This window comes from Dichomitus squalens (assembly GCF_000275845.1).
Source record: "Dichomitus squalens LYAD-421 SS1 unplaced genomic scaffold DICSQscaffold_64, whole genome shotgun sequence".
Taxonomy (NCBI): Eukaryota; Fungi; Basidiomycota; class Agaricomycetes; order Polyporales; family Polyporaceae; genus Dichomitus; species Dichomitus squalens.
The window spans coordinates 90,550-109,042 of NW_006766946.1; the positions used below are offsets into that span (position 1 = coordinate 90,550).

The window sequence follows — 18,493 nt, forward strand, 5'->3', positions numbered from 1 at the left end:
GCGATCGGGGTGCCCGGGGTCTGGACTCGACGCGCGTGCACTGAGGCGGACTCAGACGCTGCACTCAGCCGCGACGCGTAACCCTGCCTCTCACTCCCATTCTCCTCCTGCCGCGCTGTTCCTGTTCTCACTACTACGGACACCATGGCAGCGGCATCGGTTTACTCAGGAGCAGGTTTTGACTTCACCAATGAAATCAGGTGCGTGCTATGTTCGCAACTCGGTCACCGACGTATATTAACCCGAATGCACGCAGGAACAACTTCTTGACCGAGCGCGGTATCCCACTTCCCAAGGCCACCAGCACCGGTACAACAATTGTAGGGTGCTTGTTCAAGGATGGGATCATCCTTGGTGCCGACACTCGTGCGACTGAGGGACCCATTGTCGCGGACAAGAACTGCGAGAAGGTACGGTGGGCTCTGGGACGTACGGCGTAACCGAAAGAGGCCTCATATTTACTTGATAGATCCACTATATCACGGACAACATCCGATGCTGTGGTGCCGGAACTGCTGCAGACACAGAATTCACGACCGCCCTCATATCTTCCAACATGGAGCTCCATGCACTGTCGACCGGCCGCAAACCTCGAGTAGTGACTGCCATGACCATGCTCAAGCAGATGCTCTTCAGGCACGCTAACAACACATTGTCTCTGTTGGGCGCCGCGCTCACTCTAGCTATAGATACCAGGGACACATTGGTGCCGCACTTGTGCTCGGTGGGGTAGATGTCACCGGTCCCCAACTCTTCACCATTCACCCCCACGGTTCAACGGACAAGCTTCCTTACGTGACTATGGGCTCTGGAAGCTTGGCAGCGATGGCAGTCTTTGAGGCAAAGTGGCGACCAAACCTGGAGGTAAGTCTTCCGCGCCACTATTACCCTGCCGCTACCCCTACAAGTCGCCCGCAAAGAGCGTATCACCTATGCTCTCTCATCCTACCGATTCGCAAAGCCCACATCACTCTGCCTTCACTTTCCAACAAGTCCCTGAGCATGCTACTCACGCTATGATTGCCCTCTTCTCACAGCGCGCAGAAGCTCTCGACCTGGTCAGCGCCGCGATCTCCGCGGGTATCTTCAATGACCTCGGGTCCGGCTCTAATGTCGACGCGTGCGTGATCACCGCGTCGCACACAGAGATGCTCCGCAACTTCGTCAGGCCCAACGAGCGCGTCCAGAAGGAGCGCTCGTACACATTCCGCCGCGGCACAACCGAGTTCAAGAAGGAGGAGGTCCGCGCGCTCGTCGTCGAGGAGGACGTCACGTTCATCTCCGGGGGCAGGGGTACCGAGGGCGAGGCGATGGACACGAGCTAGATGTGCGTGAGGACGGGAGCGAACGCTTTAGGTGTGTGTAGTGTGATTGTAATTGTATTGAATCCATAACACGCTCGCAAACTGCAACCGAACTGCGTGGCCTACTCGGAAACCCGTGAGGGCGAGAGGTGCCGTCGCGGAATCGTTCGCCACCGTGAAGGGGAAGTAGATCGTGGTTATGAAGCCGAAGCGCTGGAGGCACGTTTTCCGACCCACGGTCATATACGTACGAGGACGCGCGGCGGGCACGATGCCTGCTGGCAGTGTAAGGCAGGGATCACTATTTACGCCGGAAAGCGAAGGCAAGTGACCTTTGCTTGCGTCCATCCCATCCGCTATCGCTGACCGTGATCTGGCATCTGGAATGTCACTCCTGCAGATTGACGATGCGTTGTGCCATTGGCTGGCCGGCCACAACGTCATCCTGGACTTTCTGGGGGACAGGGAGGCCTGGCCCCCACAGGTCGCTGGCATCGCAGGCTTGTTGGCTGTAGGTGATGGCAGCCACACAGATTCGGCCTCTCCTGAAGACGAAGCACGACGGTTGGAGTTCGTCAACACCGTATGTGCTAGCGCCCGTGAGTGGGAGAAGACACGCCAAGGAGAGCAGTTCCCGTGGGCGCATATACTCGCGGGGCTCATGGAAGAGGTAATCCCGGATGTCACGACGTAGTATGGTGTTTCATCGAAGCTTATCATAGTTGCGAAGCTGCTGACGGAAATGTTATGCTGCAGCTTCGACTGCGAGTTTGTCATGCCAAGGCCCGAAGCGTCGACCGCGCAAGTGTTTGGTAGACAGAAGAGTCTCTTCAATCTTAGAGGGAAGGCTTCGTTGCTTGTTCTTCTGGAGGTTGACTGCATGGGTCCGTCGTTGAGCAATATGCCTCGTCGTGCCTACTGATCATTGCCATGTCATCGTAGCTGCGGAGGAGCGACGCACGGAGGAACCTGCCGCTGTGAATGGACACCTCTCAGACGACGGCAAGAACCCCGCACTGGCGACGCTCAAGACACCCGTGGCTCAGGGAAAGAATGAGTGTCTCACTGTACAGCTCGAGCACGCCGGCTCTGCATCCAATGCTACACTCCACGACGTCGAGGAGCGCGATGGTTCGGATTTCAGCAAGTGGGTTGAGATCGAGGACGCATCCGCGCTAAAACGCAAAGCGGTGTACATCGCCGACGAGAACATCACTCGCCCTGTCGACTCCAAGGTCATCGCTGCCGTCGACCTCAAGTACCGCGGCATCCTTCACTTCCTCACCGCCCCGCTGGAATGGTGCTCAATTTGGAGTGGCAGCACTAGCGGGTCCGAGCGTCGCGCGCGGCCTTCGGACCTGTACGACGATCTGTGCTCTTCCTCCGACGTAGAACTGCACCTCTTCCCTTCCCCTTTCCACCCGAGACCGCTGGCGCCTCTTCTGTGCGTCGCGGACGAGTCGGACCTCATCCCGCTCATGTGTAGCGCCCTTCATCAGAGACGTGCACTTGGGCTGGACGCGTCTGTGGTGGGGATCTTGCTACCGAGGACGGGCTCAACATGTGAAGTCCTATTTGGGTGGATCGAGAAGGAGCTGCGGCCCGGGCGGATATTGGTGTGTTCCCATCGATTGGTCATTTCCTCTCAGTAACGCTGAGGCTTACGCAGCCCAGGGTCCATATCTGTGCCAGAGGGATATCGTCGCGGATCCTGACGGTCTTTGACTTGGAACGACCATATAACGCCTTCTGTGTTGTGCAATTTCTGGCATCGCTAGGCCCGCATGCTGAATATCTCCGTGCGAAGACGTGTCGGAACGGTCATGGGTCCCAAGGCGGAAGGGCATGGAGGGCTGACACATATCTCGGGTCGAAATTCGCGGCGTCTGGTAAGGAATCTGACGAGCGGATAAGGCTTTGGGCTTATGAAGTCGCATGCTGCAAGTAAGTTGCGGGGTCTTTTTGGCCTCCTGCTGTGATAAGGCGCTCATGTTTCGCCTAGTCAGGTCGGGGAAGAGGAAGACGGTCATGCGATTGTCCCTCGCGCGGTTGGGTACGTATCTGCTACTTCTGAACATACTGTCTCCACTCATCGACCATTCTGTCGGCTCAGTTCTGCTCGTAAGAAAACGGATGCCGAGCAGGAGGTGAAACAACTTCGCCAGAGTGTGGCGGAGTTATTCATAGCAGAGATGTCTAAAGCTCCGCGTCGCTCTCGGTCTCCGATCGCCACAAGCGACCCTCGTCGAGTACCCCGCGACCAACAACTACCAGTGCCAAGCGCCGATACGGTCGAGGTATGGTGATGAGCCGAGTCTGCATCAGAGTATGCTCACAGTCTCCCATAGGACCTTGTCCGGGAGAGCCGACGCGATGCTCGGAAGCAGTCGCCCGATGATAGCGGCAGCCGTGTGATGAGCTCGTGCAGTAGCTGTTGTGACGGCTCAGATGGGCCAGACACCCTGTGGCAGCGAGCATACAACGTATTGACTTCTTGGTAGTCAGAATCCACCCTGGCTAGGGGACTGATTCTCAGGCTGGTCATCAAGTGAAGCCGTCGAACCACGCTGCGGAATTTTTACCTCACAGCCGGACTCACAGAACCATGCAATGAATTCTCTCACGTAATGAGCTCCCTCACGTAACGAACTCTCTCACATAGCGCAGTGATATAGTAGTAAGGCTTTATTGCAGACACAAGTGAACTCCTATCATCCTGTGTCTCGAGCCGCCCTAGCGAAGTCCACTCAGGCCTTTCCCTCGTCAACTACCCTCGCGCGTCTTTCGACTTCCTCAACTCGTTCGTCCAAGAGCCACCTCGCGTATGCCCTGTGGCACCTCTTCACCCACTCCGGGATCGTCTTCTGTGCGTCGCCTTCCTCCTCCACCCAATCGTAATCATGCGCGCTCCCAAATCGCACTTCGACTGTACCATCCGCGTCCACCGGTCCAACGCCGAACTCGTGCCGGCCGCCCGACATCAGCCTCCAGGGGTATCCCCAAGCGGCGATACGACGGAAGAAAGAGACAGGCCCGTCCGATAACCGCCAGTCCACGAGCAATGGCGAGCCGGGCGCTGGTGGGCGCAAGATGAGGAAGAGGTCGTTGGCCAACTTCTGGCCCTCGTGGAAGCCATGCTCCCCGTAGTCGGTTTGCTCGGATGACTTCTTGGTGCCCATGATGGGCCCGGTCGCCCTGAGAAGCTTGTTCTCGAGGAACGTGTGGGCCCATGCCTCTTCGAGGCTCGCAGACTTGTTCTCCTGGCCGCGGTCGATCAAACCACGAGCTGGGACGCGGGTAGCGTAGACGTCGACGTAAGGAACGTGCTGGGTTGCGGGGTTTGCAGGTGTTCGGAGCGCGGGCGTCGAAGACGACTCCGGGGGACAGGGAGGGTATTTCGCTTCGAGACGAGTGATGGTACGATATGCGAAGTACGCAGGCGGAATGGTAGCGACTGCGCTGAGTTGCGCTGCACGACGAAGTAGTCGGGATGGCATCTATCCGTTGTTGGCTCCTGCTATGTCCCTTCGCAGGTGTGGTGGAGGTCAAGGCATGAGTGCATAACTGTTGACTCGCCGCTCTCTTGAGTCAATCACCAGGGGGCTGTGCATTATGTGCCATTGTATTACGGAATCTCTCCGTTTCACTACCACGGTCTCTGAGGCCGGCTGCGTAGTCAAATGTCGCCCGTTGGGATGTCGTTGAGTCGGTCGCCGAGAGCTGTTGGCTTACGCCAATCAATCTGTAGAAGTGATTATATGGACATGCACAAGGACTCAGACTAGATTGTCGCTGAGAATCATGTCAGCAGCCTTCTCCCCAACGGCGACACTCGGGGCCTGGGTATGCGTCCTGGGGACCCAAGGGAAGATAGACGAATCGGCGATCCTCAGCCTTCCCACCCCGTACACCCGCAGCCTCTCATCAACGACCGCGCCTCCATCCCACTCAGCGTCGTCCTGCCTCCCCATCCTACACGTCGAGGAGTAGTGATACGTCGTCCTGTTTGCGCGGCGGATCCAGAGGTCGAGGTCCTGGTCGCTCTCGCTCTTCGGCACGGTGGCGTCGGCCATCTTGTAGCCGCGCTCGCGCATAGCATCGCGCAGGCGCAGAGAGAGCTTGACTGACGCGCGGAGCACGCGGAGGTCAGCAGGGTTCGACAGGTAAGCGGGATCGATCACAAGCGGTGCACGCGGATCGGGAGAGGAGAGGCGGACGGTGCCGCGCGAGGCGGGCGAGAGGAGGACGTTGAGGAAGCTGTAAGTGCCGGCGGTACGTGGGATGGAGACGCCTGTCGCTGCGGAGTCCGTGCTGTCGTACGCCATCTGTCGCAAAGCACTAGATGAGCGGACAGTGGCCAGGAGAAACATAGCGGTACGTACTGGCATGATCTCGATGTCAGGTAGCTTCTCGTCGAACGCTTTTTCGGTCTTGGAGGGGATGCCTCTGTTGTCTAGCAATTTGGAGTGCGTGAAGATTGCCAGTTGGAGCACTGGAACGAGGAGCAGCCCGGTGCCCCAGAGGAGGTAGCGGATCAGCTCGAGGAAGAATACCCAGGGCCTTTTTTCGATGGAAAGGAGGGAATCCGACATGTTGATGTGGAAGCCTACGGACACGCCAAAGTGGTCTTGCTATCGTAGGATGAGTCTCCATAACTCAGGATGTGCAGGGCATAACGCACCAAGTTGGACCCAACAGCAGGAAGATCCTTCACAACAGTGATACCGAGCTCCTTGAGATGTTCAGCCGGTCCGATGCCGCTGGTATCCCCGTGAACACTGGGCTGTTGCACCACGCAACATGGAGTATCACTCACCTCACCATCAAGATTTGCGGTGACCCAAACGGACCTGCGCTCAAGATCACTTCCTTCTTCGCCCTCACGCTCCTCCTCCCTCCCTTCCCTTCTTCCCGTGGTCCCAGTGCGATGCCAGTGACGATGAGCTCGCCCAGAGCCGTCCTCTCTGTCTCGAGTCGTTCCACAATTGTGTTCGTGCAGATGTGCAGGTGTTCTCGACGCGCGAGAGCGACATCCTTCGGGAGAAACGCATGGTAGGACGAGTGCCGTTGAGACTTCTCGTCGATGGTGAAATGCAATCGCCCACATCCGAAAGGAGGATGAGTGGGCGAATTCAGGTCGGGGATGTAGGGAAGACCGATGGCCTGGGCCGCTTGAACTGCCCTGGGGGCGCGTGAGATGGAAGGAAGCGTGGAGGATACGCCAAGACTCACTCGAAGAAGCCTCTGAAGTAGAACGCCGTGTGCAGCTTGTTCTTCCAGACACCATCCTGGCTGTGCACGCCCTCGACCGCGTCCTCCGCCTTCTCGCTCTTCAAGAAGTAGTCCTTCATCACGTCCCAACCCCAGCCCTTCATGCCCGCCTCGCTCTCCCACTTATTGTACTCATCGGGGAGGCCTCGCGTGTACAGCATCTGGTTGATCCTGCTGGTTCCACCAAGCACCGCTCCCGTGTACGCCTCAACGACGCGATCTCCCTGCACGCCCGTCGCGCTTATGAGCTCGCGCTGGGGCACCATTGTGCGCTTGATAGTGCGCGAGCCGTCGGAGGCAAAGTCGGAGGAAAAAAGGGGCACGCGCGACGCCCATGTGTCGGCGAGGGGGCCACGCTCAACGACGAGGACGCGGTTGTTGGGCGAGGCAGAAAGCCGGTTCGCGATGGCACACCCAGCGGTTCCACCACCTAGGGGTTCATGCGACGTGTCAGGACGTTCTTCTGCGGCATGAGAGAGGATGCACGCGTACCTACGATGATGTAGTCGTATTCCTCATGGAGCGCATCGACGCTCACTTCAGGATACGAAGGCGAGAATGGCCACATGCTGGAGAGAGGTGTCGCAGTTCCACGTAGGGGGCATTAGGAGAAGGGCGCGGAGTGGCGACGGGCGCAGTGATGGTGGCATTTCTATTTCTCCGTACGTACTCACGGGAACCCGCATACTCAGCTAATCATGTGGAAGGAATACGCGAAGACTCCGTCCACAAACTGGTGCGCCATTGCTGCGTGCAGTCACGTAGAAGGATGCGGGAGAAACAGAGGCAGGTGCTGGGTGGTCGGCAGTCGTATGCGGAAGCTGATGGAAGTGAGGTTCGCCATATGCTTGGGAATCAGTTTCTCTCAGCAGCAGAATCTTCCGTCAGCGCGCAACGTAGGCTGTCTGCTAATTACATAGGTTGTCAATACGAACGGGAGCAATGCGACGGACAGCAGGAAGCTGGTAGACCCTCAAGATAAGCGGCAGGGCGTCCGGAGCCGCCCTCTTCTTTGTATTACTAGTACCGCTCAGAGTTGGCCGGATGTCGGAGGCGCTCGTATGTCGGATTTCCGTATCTCTTGAGTACGACCGGGGCTGGGGAACTCCATCATAACGAGGTTTGTACATAACGTCTGATTGGCGGTCTCACAGTGAAGTCCACAACCCATTTCGTTGCCACTGCCCCGCACTCCATATTCGTTGCACTGCTCAGTGTGCACCGGCCGAAAGACTTCAACCCAATGTCCAGTGCCGTCATGTAGTATTGAGTACTGATCACCAAATGTGCACCGAGTGTGGCCCCATAAAACTCGCACCCGTACTTGCCCCGTTGATATTTTTGTTCGGGATCGAAAGTTCGGAAGAACGCAAGAAAAACGCACTGCGATGCTGCGCCTATTGCGAGGGCGCGTCGTCAAGTATGTACCCTCATCGTACCCTCTATCAGACGTCTGATACCCTAGAAGCCCATTCTATCTCGAACGGATCTATCGTAACACTGCGCAAAGAACCGACACAAAGTCCGAGATTAGTCCCGAAAGTCAATAAGTTATGTATGCAAAAGCTCAAGCGCGGCTGTGAATCCGATGTCTCAACTACCATTGCAGAACACGTTCCCATAGACGTCCTGCGCAACTCCGGTAGTGCCCCCGCCCATGACGCCGTCCTCAGTGCTATCCACAAAGCCGACCCCGTAGCTGTTCGACGCCGTGAATTTCGGCAGTGGGCACTTGAAGCCCAGGAACGCAGGGCACGCGCGGTCCGCAGCGTTGCATGTCTCCAGACACGGCAGGAGCGTCTCGTAGTCCGAGTTGAACGGCGGAAGCGTGGGGTTGCGCGGGGTCGCGTTCGCCTGCACAGACTTGATGGCGGGCAGAGGCACCTGCGGGCCCTGCGTGCTGGAGCCGCTCACCGTCGTGATGCCAGAGGTGGTAGAGTTCTCGGGAGACTCGGTACAGCGAGGGAAGGAGACGGTGCAGAGCCAGGTGCGGTACGCCGCCTGGCAGTCGGCGCAGGTCACGAGCGGGCTGTAGTGGTCGCGGCCGCAAGCGAGAGTGGTGAGCGTGGTGGTGAGATTCGAGAGGTAGGAGATGATGGTGTCGGAGACGTTGGAGGGAATTGTGGACGCCGTGTGCGCTGAAGAGGGTGGTTGCGGTGGTGTGAGGGGCACAGCGTAGGATATGGATGGGCAGAAGGGAAGCTGATGAAGGAGAGGGCAGTTGAAGGTGGCTGGAAGACAGCGAACATCAGCTGTCTTACGAGGCGGCATGCAGAGGGAGGATACATACGCGACTTGGTCACAAAGTTGATCGGCTTGGACGCTGCCAGTTGTCCCTGCTGCAGCGTATACGCCGTATAGTTCGTTTTAGCGGTAAGACCGCCCAAGAACCATTCCCACCGCCAACCATTCATATCCCGAAGCCAAAGACCGTCGCTTTGGACAGAAGATAGGGTGATTACGCCTTTAGCAGTCGACCTTGATTTGATCGCACAGCTCGTTCGTGGCAGACCCTGGAACGGCGCTGAAGAGGTTGGCGCGAAGACTAAGGTGTAATTGGTGGGGGATGAAGGCTCTGGAGGTATGGACAAGTTGGCGGCGGGGAGGGTGTAATTGGGGAAGCCGGGTTGCTGAAATGTCGGCGGATCAAAGGCTGGAGAGAATATAAGGGCTTGATTGGAGGTTGTGTCCCCCAGGAGCGGATTTGATATCTCAGAGGTTGCGTCTCCAGCAGCTTTTAGCATAGCAATTTGGGAACAGACACAGGGACTCACTGTTTGTGGAGATGAACACCTCAAATGGCGTTGCCGTACTTCCCTTCACAACTGATACAATCCCACCATTGATGAAGACAAGTTGCTTGCTCCCAAAACCCTCCGGGCCCACCACAATCTCGTACGTGTTCACGTTGTCAACATCGGACACGCTGGGCTGAGGTATTGTCGTATCGTTTGTCACGAAGAATCGCGGAGGGTCACTTGACGTAGCACATAGCGCAACAGAGACTGTCAATGGGTTCCCGTTCGAAGGTACACTGAGTGTCGGAGGGCTAGGGAGGTTATTCGTGTTCAAGTCGGCGGCGGTATCCAAGGAGAGCTTTTGTTGAGCCTCGGCAAGCAACAAGAAGGATTGAATGACAGCAAGTAGAGAGACAGGTAACCAGGTCATTCCGACGCGCAGTAGAACATAGGACAGTAAGGACAGGCTTTTTCAGTGCAATGGGACGTCAACCGTAAAAATCCGTTTTCTGGAGTTGCTACGGGCCACAATATTCTCCTTTTGGTAATATAGACGCTATCATACAAGCGAGATCCCGATCTCGGCGGGCCCTGACTCGGAGGTGTGGCGCTGCTCAGACTCATCACCATCCTCCTTCATCCGTCTCCACGTGCGGACAAAGTAGGCTTCACATACAGGCAAACATCATGTCTTTGAATCCATCTGGCACGATCATCCAGTCTGATACCGATCCCTCGTCTCAAACGACACTCATCCCCCATAATCAGCAGCCACTCGTCATCCGCACCTATCCTTCACTCAACCAATTGGATAAGTGCATTCAGAATGCCGCCGTCGCACAGGAAAAGTGGGCCCGCGTACCCCTCAAGCAGCGTATCGCGATAGGTCGCAAGTTCATAGTGCGTTCCAATCTTGCTCTGCGATGCAAGCTCAGCCGAATTGGGGGTCTTTAGGAGGAGTTTGAGAAGATGAAAGAGGAGATCCCTCTGGAGCTCACTCTGCAGATGGGCCGGTACGTGCGCATATATTTCAGCTTGTGTAGTTATATGCGATCAAGGATGATAGCCCAGTGAAGCAAGTTCCCGGTGAAGTCCGCGGTACACTTCAGCGCGCGGATTACATGCTCTCCATCGCCGAGAAGGCCCTCAAGGATGTCTCGTTAGCCGATACGGACCAACCAGGCTTCCGTCGCTACATCAAGCGTGTACCTCTTGGTGTTGTCCTCGTTGTCGCACCGTGGAAGTACGTACCCCTTCCTGGGGTCTTTGACTGTCCAGCATCCTGACGCTCCCATCCTGCTCCTTGTCCGTGTTGCAGCTACCCTTACCTCGTCATGGTCAACTCCGTCCTTCCAGCACTCGTGGCGGGAAACTCAGTCATCATCAAGCCTTCTCCCCAGACGCCCCTCTCTGCTGAGCGTTTCGCAGCCGCCTTCCACAATGCCGGCGTGCCCAAGGATGCGCTTCAGGTCATCCACTTGAGTCCGGAGCTTACGACCAGGGCCGTCCAGCATACGCTGGTTGACTTCGTCGCATTCACTGGCAGCGTGGCGGGCGGTCGCGCCATGGACATCGCCGCTGCTGAAGCCGAAGGCTTCAAAGGCGTCGGCCTCGAGGTATCTAGACAGTCAACGACTGACTCCCAGTCAGCTAACATGGGTGGTATATCATAGCTCGGTGGCAAGGATCCAGCGTACGTTCGCGCAGACGCAGACTTGGACTACACTGTCCCTGAACTGGTCGATGGTGATGTCCGACCCTTTGAGAGTAGCCGCTACGATGTCCTGAAGCTTCGATTTCCTGCCCAGGTGCCTTCTTCAATTCCGGACAGAGCTGTTGTTCGGTCGAGGTGCGCATCGCTTCCTGACCGGACTCACCTTTGTGTAGATAACACTCATCATGGTGCGCCTAGCGTATTTATGTTCATGAATCCATCTTCGACGACTTCGTTGCGAGATTCGTAGAGCTCACCAAGGTAACCCCTGTCAGGCATCGAAGCAATCCAATCATGCTGAAACGCTCCCAGAAATACAAGCTTGGCGACCCGACCGACCCTGAATACAACCTCGGCCCAGTGTGTAGTGTGGCTAGTGCGGAGCGGATTCGCAAACAGGTCGCTGACGCTGGTCAGTAGTTTCGTGTGATACGTCGATGAAAGCGGAGCTCATATAGAGTATGTCAGTGGCTGCCGGTGCGAAAGCGCTCATTCCAGAGGACTTGTTCCCTGCTGCGACATCGTAGGGAGATTATTTCCCTCTCGAGACGCTACCCTCACCACCTCTACATCAGCGGAACCGCTTTCGTGGCGCCACAGGTCCTCATTGATGTTGACCATTGTATGTGTCTATCATTTTCGGGACTGAACACCTTATGTTGCTGAATACCCGTCTGCAGCAATGGAACTTATGAAGGTGTGTAAGGGAACGTAGCAGAGCAAGGAGTGTTGCTGATCGCGCGTTCTCCACTCCCCTTTAGGAAGAGACATTCGGACCTGTCATCGGCATCCAGAAGGTCGCCTCCGACGTTGAGGCGATTGCGCTGATGAACGATTCTCCTTACGGTCTGACCGCTTCTGTGTGGACAAACGCTCAAAACAACCCCGAGTCGGAGGAGGCATTCCTACACTTAGTCGATGAGCTGCAGACGGGTACAGTCTTCCTCAACCGGTGCGACTACCTCGACCCTGCGCTCGCGTGGACGGGTGTGAAGAAGAGCGGACGCGGGGTTAGCTTGAGTATCTTCGGTGCGTCACAAGTGGCTCCGAGAATCTGATTGCGGTGCTGAAGGGATGTGGTAGGTTACGACCAGCTGACGAGGGCGAAGTCCGTGCATATGAAGATCAAGACCTCTCAGTGAGACGTTCGAATACTAGCAAGCCGTGCGAACAGGAGCAAAGCGGGTGAGTTGTATGAGATGAACCACCAAATTCAATGTATCATGGTATGTACCCTGAAGTGAAACTCGGTCGCACAACTGACCGAATGGAAATCCAGACCACAAGTTACTTGTATCACACATCCTTGATATACACTTCATTGCTATAGTGAATATTCGGCAGTTCCTACAGCCACTGCTTGTTACCGAATTGCGAAAGGGAAGCCCCCGAATCCTTCGGGCCCACTTTGTCAATCACCTGGCGCATGTACTTGACTGATTGCTCCGGGGTGAGCGGTACCCCGTCCCAGTGGGGCGAGTGCTTCTTCAACTTGTTGACCGTGTCTTGGTAGGCAGTGATCTGCTCCGGGGTCGCTGTGCACGTATAAGTGACTTAGCGTGACGCCATGACCTTCATGGGTTTGAACACTGCTTACGCGGCGCAGTAGCGGTGTTGACGAGCCCGGGGCTGAGGGAAATGAAGGTGAAGCCCTCCTCATGCAAGCGGCCTGCGTACTGGGCGACGACAAGGTTGACGGCAGCCTTAGATATGGCGTAGGCGGGGTTTACGGTGAAGCCGGATCGAATGATCACGTCCGGGTCAGCGAGACCTGTGGAGAGTGTGATGACCTTCTTGATGGCGCTCTTGCGGAGGAGAGGAAGGAAGGCGTTGATAGCGTGGACGACTCCAACAACGTTCGTGCGATACTATGCGATTGGGGTTAAGTTCATACCCCTGGCTAGGAGCGACGGAGAGGACGTACGGTGTTGAGGAGGTCGTCCTCAAGTAGCTTCTCGCTAGGGCTGTGGACAATGTTGTCAGTCGTCATTTGCTGAGCATGGAGGCGCTATTGCTTACTAGTCTGGCAGAGATAAGGCAACGCCCTCCGTATATATGTAGGCCCCGTTGTTGATGAGATAATCCAACGACCCGCCTGTGACGTTTCCAATCTCAGCAGCGGCTTCCTGCGGGTGACTCCGTAAGGATGGCAACGTCTGCGGTTGAATTTAAGCACCTACTTTGATAGAGGTTACATCGGCGAGGTCTCCTTTCACGATTTGCACGTTGTTGTGCTTGAGAGTCTTGATGGCCTCCGCAAGAAGGGGAGAGTTGTTGGGGCTCCGCACGACCGCGAAGACTTGGTTGTCTTTGTCTTCAGCCTGTTTGCGCTCATGTCAGCACTTTGACTCCGACATGCGAGACAGAACAGAATGCTCACAAACTGGCGGACAAACTCAAGCTGCCATATGAGAGAGAAAGGGTCAGTAACGTTCCTGAGATGGTGCTCAAATACTTACACCAATACCACGTGATGCACCGAAGACAGCGTAAGAAGGCATGCTCAAGGGTGAGGTTTGTAGCTTGCTGAGATGGGAGGTTGACTGTATGCGAAAGCTAGCGGGAGAGAACTGGTCCTACTCCCCTACTCGGGACGTCGCTTTTATACCACGGTCCCTCTCCTACTCTATTCCATAATTTCATACGATGAATCAGCCAAGGACTATGGCCGGGCCATGACCGCACATAACGAATTCTGTCGTCGAGTGTCGTCGAAACACTCAACATACATACCTTCCAAACTCAGAAAGACCGGAGAACGGGTCTTGGTCAGGCTGACAAAGCGCAAACGTCCCACGCCCTTCCAGGGCCCGGTTACCGGCACAGTGTCGGACTTGCATGCGCAAGCCACATCAACCGCCGATTGAGCAGCGTAAGCCTGATGAGCTTCAGTGCACTTTCTGCTTGTACCCAGTTGCCACAGCCTCTGTCCACTAGAATGTTGGTGCGGAAAGTGGAGCCTCGATATGGAGCAGCGCCCTCCGTACCGGTCTCTTTACTCCATCTGTACCTCGACAGAGAATGTGTCTCCGTCCAGAGACCTCTGTCTCCATCTGGATGAAGATGGACCCTCTCCCTCCACATAGTCGTGATCAAAGCCCATGGCTAGAGGTATGTGAAGACTCAGCGGACAGATTTTCGCACAAGCGCTATTTTGTAGCTACACACGCTTGACGTCTTCTGGTGGGTTTTGTATACGATGACTGATTTGAGAATCAAATTTCTATGGCAGAGACGGCGAGAGAGGGATGAGAGCAGCGTGAGCCTCTGGCGCCTTGAAATGCTAGCGACTAGGAATCCACCTCGCACCGTACCTTCTTAACATCATTAATTTCATGAGTCAGTCCATTTTGTCAAAGTTGCCCGAGCAACTACGCTCATTCTTACCTTCTTATGCGCCTCCTGAACTCATATTACGGATATCATACACCCAGAGCCGGACGGACAAAGTCTCTCTGGATGGAGACACGGTCGAGTTGCACCTGCCGAAGTCTAGCATTTATCGTTATTTCGGGCATTCCTAACAACGATTCTACAGAAATAACGCAAGTAGTAGTTCCGCCAACATTCTGGATACACTGGAGATATATGCTCTAGACCACCTCTTCCACAGTATCCAGACCCCTCAGCGTGTTGGACGACGCCCTCGTTCCAAAGTCCAGCGCGTTTACCTCTTGCATCTCGTTGACCGACTTCCCCTTCTCCACAGGCTCCTCGAGATATTCCGTCTGAGTGGTGCCCACAAAGTCGGATTTCTCCGCGTAGTCTTCCGAATCCTCATCGGCCGTACCTAGTAAGTCTTCTGGCGCGATGTCGGCGGAGAGCGACCCGACTATACGGTCGAACACGACCGAGCTGATGTTCGTGCGCGAAGACGTCTCGGGAAGACCCTCGTGCGAGTCGGAGGAGTCCATGTCGAGGGACGCGCGATCGGCGGCTTGCAAGTGAAACAGGAAGCGAGAGATGAGGATCTTCGTCATTCTGAGAACGTTGCAGTTAGCCATAATCTTGGCCGCTTCGACTTGTGAGCCGTTGGCCAGAGCGCCAGAAAGGGTGCTTACGGCTCTGTAAGCTCCGTGACGATGCTGGTGTCCTGCAGCACTATGGTTTCCTAGACGTAGATTGTTGGATGAGAATGCCCGGAGACTCACTTTCTTGAAATAGGCGGGACGAGCTCACCGAGAGAAGCGTCAACGTGAAGTGCAGAACTTGAGGATCCCGATGACTCTGCGCCAATGGCCCCATATGTAGTCAACCTCAGACACCTGCCGGAACCAAGCACTGCGTACACGAAGTAGATAGTTCCTGTGAAGACCATTATATCAGTAATTCTTGGCCTGACATGAACAGGTATCGCGACATGTTCACCATCACGGAGGAGGACCGTGCTGAACGAGTTCTTTCTCCCCGCATCCCCCACCTGTCGTGGACTATACAGTCGTCGCCACGTCAGGAAAATGAGGAGGCAGTCGGCTGCGATCAGACATGTTCGAGACGCGATCACAACTTCAAGGATGAAGGTTCAGAGAAAATCGGACTTCGACTGAGCAGTCGCGAAGCGATGACTTACATCTAGGAATCAAGACAAGGTTAGCATCCCTGATTTGTGATCAGCGAAGTTCGTCAGGTACGTACGATCGTTCCTGCTGCAGGGTGACGGTATCGGACAATTGGCAACCGAGGATAGGCAAGTTCACCCCTGTAAAGTCGAAATGGAAATCGACCTAGTAAGGGGCTCAACGATCGTGGCATTTGCAATCCAACGGGGAGCATGTCGCACGTAGTTCATGGCGATCGGGACACATGCGAGCAGGAATATGAATGTGGACAGCATCCAACTGTTGCAGAGTGCGAACGCGCGCAAACCGGAGAACGCTTGAAGCTGATCAGTATTGTGCACTCACATATCCACCAAGGACGTTTTAAGTCACTCACCTGCGAAGACGAAATAGGGGATCATCTCAATCGACAGGAGGGTCCTTTGCATGAGCAAGCAACTATGCAAGGATGAGTATCATTGCCTCCGTAGGCCGAATGAAAGGGGAGTACCTCTATTGAAAACGAAGCGTGAGGGGCCATAGCCGAAGCAACGTCAATTTGCGTACCTCGTCAGAAAGAGTGATTGCACTCAGCATGTCAAGTAGATAGAGGAGCAAAGAGATATATCTGTTCAAATAGAGTAGGATCGCGGCGCCGTTGATCTTGCGTCCCCAGAAGTACTTGGCTTCATAGCCAAATGTGATGATGTATTCGTAGACGAACAAGCCTACGTAGTAAAAATCCGTCAGAGACTCAACGAGTGGCGATGAATTGCAGCACATACACACTACTGCGACTTGTATGCGAGTAGCCGTTAGACTTCATATACATCAACGTCGACATCCGTTGGGTGACTTCTAAATTGACATACTATTCACTGTATTGAGGTACCGTGAGGCCGTCGATGGTGGCGGACGACATGGCAAATACCAGCTGCGCTCGAGGAAGCTGAGGCCTTCGAGGAGGTGAGATGGTCACAAGGGGAGTCCCGCATGAAGGAGACGGGCTCTTGTATCGTGAGGACCCGCCAATCGCGGCGATTATAGAGAGATGTGCATGAGCGCACTCACCTCTAGAGCCCCTGGTTCCCATACCGAAGGCACTTCTTATCAAGGCCGCGCTCTCTTTGAGATGATTACTAGGTTCTCTTTGCACCCGGCTCCACACTGATCACAGAATGTCAACCAAGGGACGATGGCCACCATAAGATCAGGCATATCGACGACCAAAACGCGTTGTATCATCATATAAGTCAGCCGTGCTCACCGGAGGCGAATTGGAAGAAGGCATATTGGCACCGAACCAGGGTCTCAAAATACCCCGCGTCCTTCTATGCACCTCGCCCTCAGGGACCAGGCCCGGCACTACGCCATACAGCAGGAGGATCGTGGTTATCTATTTTCGTTGTGATAATCTGCCGATCTTCCTCCTGTCCGCCGGAACAGCGGCTAAGAGTCCGGACGCCACGAGTTGTCCGCCCCGAGCATACTGAACTGCTCGAGTTTGCCGCCTCTCTGTTCACGTCATCCTTTCCTGCAACAATTAAGCAACATAATGACGATTATGACCATAGAACCGAGCCTACTAGAATCATCGGCGACGAACGCAGCCTTCAGTTTGAGGGCATACAACGTTGAGCGTCCGACCCACCGATGTAGTCGCCTGACCGTGAGCGTGAGGATAGACAGCCATCTTCGGACGATTCGACAGGACTTTGGAGATCGGTGGCCCGTCTTTCACCTGCACAACCCTTCGAATCACTCCACCAATGTGGCAGATGGTGAGCTAGGACAGCCGTACACGGCCCTATAATCAGGAGCTCAGTGAACTGAAACTCAGGAGGACGTACAGCGGTTCCGTGCGAACCATGACGAGACTGAGTCGGGCCGCTGTGCATACCGGGGATGAACACGAGATTCTAGGTTGTGTCCATGGCCTGAACCAGTGTGAGCAGAACTGTCAATCACCTACTCATGAACGCATCCTGAGCTTTGCATCATGTTGTTCTGAGGTGGATTGCCTACAGATGAGAAGTTGAACTGCTCCCGTCGCCTGCTGTCAATTTAGCTCCAAATTATGGGTCTGAATGAGATCTAGAACGACATCCGGACGGTCTTGGTAAAATTGACTTATTGAATGGTGCTTACTTTGGTTTGAGAATCAGCCGACGTGTCGCCGCAGAATAAACACGGACGTGGTACGCACGATTTGCAACATATTCGTTACACAGGGCACTCGTTTCCGTTGTACGCAGCGAGTGGAGAGATCACAACGCCCATGGCATGCATGGCTGGATGTCATAGATATCGGAGGGCGAGAACGTGGCGCTCTGGGAGCGGCATGCTACCGTGCAAAAGCAAGGTGTCGCAACATAGCAGCCCTGCTCGCAGGGAATCGGACAGATTATGGGGATTACGGTATAGATTGCTTAGGCACCTGTTGTGATTTTCGTGTAAGGACTGCGAAGGCCTTAACATGTGTGATTGACGATAAAGAGAAGTATGCGAGGAGACAGCGGTCGTTGTCTGCGGCTATTATGTGGTAGTTCGGAGCCAGGTGCAGATAAGTCAGGTGAAGAACACTCACTTCCGAAGAGCATGCAGACTGGTGAGTCCCTTCTCCGAGCCCGGTATACATGGACGTTGTTCCTGAAGCTAAGTGCATGAGACTGCTACGTTCGTTGCCCGATGCGAATGACAGTGGAATCTCTTTGTTGCTGGTCGACTCGAGTCGGAAGCACACGACCGTTTGCGGCACGTTGTACTGGTGGGGTGATTGGCATGCCAGAGAGGCGCTCGCCTGCCCAAGAGAGATCTGAGATTTCACGTGGGGTCCTGTCTCCGGTGAAGCGGCCACTTCCAAGGTGTGGCTGAAAGCTCAGTACATACTTCAACTTGGTCAATTTCGACGTCGCGGACGACTCCTGC

The 18,493-nt window shown here is 55.2% G+C and overlaps 7 protein-coding genes across 7 annotated transcripts; 2 read left to right on the forward strand and 5 right to left on the reverse strand.

Moving 5' to 3' along the window:
* The first annotated feature begins 83 nt into the window (after positions 1–83).
* Positions 84–1,422, forward strand: DICSQDRAFT_140775 (proteasome subunit). Its single transcript, XM_007370262.1, has 5 exons — positions 84–200; positions 257–410; positions 470–636; positions 690–864; positions 1,038–1,422. Exons 1-5 carry the CDS (start codon positions 145–147, stop codon positions 1,323–1,325), a joined length of 840 nt encoding a protein of 279 aa, XP_007370324.1. The 5' UTR covers positions 84–144; the 3' UTR covers positions 1,326–1,422.
* Positions 1,423–2,989: 1,567 nt separating this feature from the next.
* DICSQDRAFT_140776 (uncharacterized protein) lies at positions 2,990–4,840 on the reverse strand. The gene is made up of 4 exons (XM_007370263.1): positions 3,653–4,840; positions 3,418–3,601; positions 3,307–3,357; positions 2,990–3,248 (listed from the first exon to the last, which is right to left on the reverse strand). Exon 1 carries the CDS (start codon positions 4,799–4,801, stop codon positions 4,052–4,054), a length of 750 nt encoding a protein of 249 aa, XP_007370325.1. The 5' UTR covers positions 4,802–4,840; the 3' UTR covers positions 2,990–3,248; positions 3,307–3,357; positions 3,418–3,601; positions 3,653–4,051.
* A 161-nt stretch (positions 4,841–5,001) lies between these two features.
* DICSQDRAFT_157645 (alcohol oxidase) lies at positions 5,002–7,186 on the reverse strand. The gene is made up of 6 exons (XM_007370264.1): positions 7,068–7,186; positions 6,537–7,005; positions 6,121–6,486; positions 5,986–6,064; positions 5,687–5,935; positions 5,002–5,629 (listed from the first exon to the last, which is right to left on the reverse strand). Exons 1-6 carry the CDS (start codon positions 7,141–7,143, stop codon positions 5,081–5,083), a joined length of 1,788 nt encoding a protein of 595 aa, XP_007370326.1. The 5' UTR covers positions 7,144–7,186; the 3' UTR covers positions 5,002–5,080.
* An 857-nt stretch (positions 7,187–8,043) lies between these two features.
* DICSQDRAFT_112401 (uncharacterized protein) lies at positions 8,044–9,743 on the reverse strand (the record flags this gene model as incomplete). The annotated part of the gene is made up of 3 exons (XM_007370265.1): positions 8,044–8,806; positions 8,866–9,300; positions 9,350–9,743. The coding sequence occupies 3 exons, from the start codon at positions 9,741–9,743 to the stop codon at positions 8,169–8,171; spliced, it is 1,467 nt and encodes a 488-aa protein (XP_007370327.1). The 3' UTR covers positions 8,044–8,168.
* Positions 9,744–9,934: 191 nt separating this feature from the next.
* Positions 9,935–12,365, forward strand: DICSQDRAFT_157647 (succinate semialdehyde dehydrogenase). The gene is made up of 14 exons (XM_007370266.1): positions 9,935–10,213; positions 10,268–10,326; positions 10,380–10,556; positions 10,632–10,929; positions 10,987–11,059; positions 11,122–11,162; positions 11,226–11,288; positions 11,340–11,439; positions 11,496–11,550; positions 11,603–11,649; positions 11,708–11,724; positions 11,789–12,056; positions 12,111–12,253; positions 12,307–12,365. The coding sequence occupies exons 1-13, from the start codon at positions 10,001–10,003 to the stop codon at positions 12,167–12,169; spliced, it is 1,470 nt and encodes a 489-aa protein (XP_007370328.1). The 5' UTR covers positions 9,935–10,000; the 3' UTR covers positions 12,170–12,253; positions 12,307–12,365.
* Positions 12,366–12,374: 9 nt separating this feature from the next.
* DICSQDRAFT_70438 (NAD(P)-binding protein) lies at positions 12,375–13,528 on the reverse strand (the record flags this gene model as incomplete). Its single annotated transcript, XM_007370267.1, has 7 exons — positions 12,375–12,562; positions 12,625–12,895; positions 12,952–12,985; positions 13,047–13,149; positions 13,204–13,348; positions 13,408–13,428; positions 13,487–13,528. The coding sequence occupies 7 exons, from the start codon at positions 13,526–13,528 to the stop codon at positions 12,375–12,377; spliced, it is 804 nt and encodes a 267-aa protein (XP_007370329.1).
* A 1,092-nt stretch (positions 13,529–14,620) lies between these two features.
* On the reverse strand, positions 14,621–16,487 carry DICSQDRAFT_174431 (uncharacterized protein; the record flags this gene model as incomplete). Its single annotated transcript, XM_007370268.1, has 5 exons — positions 14,621–15,008; positions 15,089–15,138; positions 16,133–16,293; positions 16,351–16,385; positions 16,438–16,487. The coding sequence occupies 5 exons, from the start codon at positions 16,485–16,487 to the stop codon at positions 14,621–14,623; spliced, it is 684 nt and encodes a 227-aa protein (XP_007370330.1).
* Between the last annotated feature and the right edge of the window lie 2,006 nt (positions 16,488–18,493).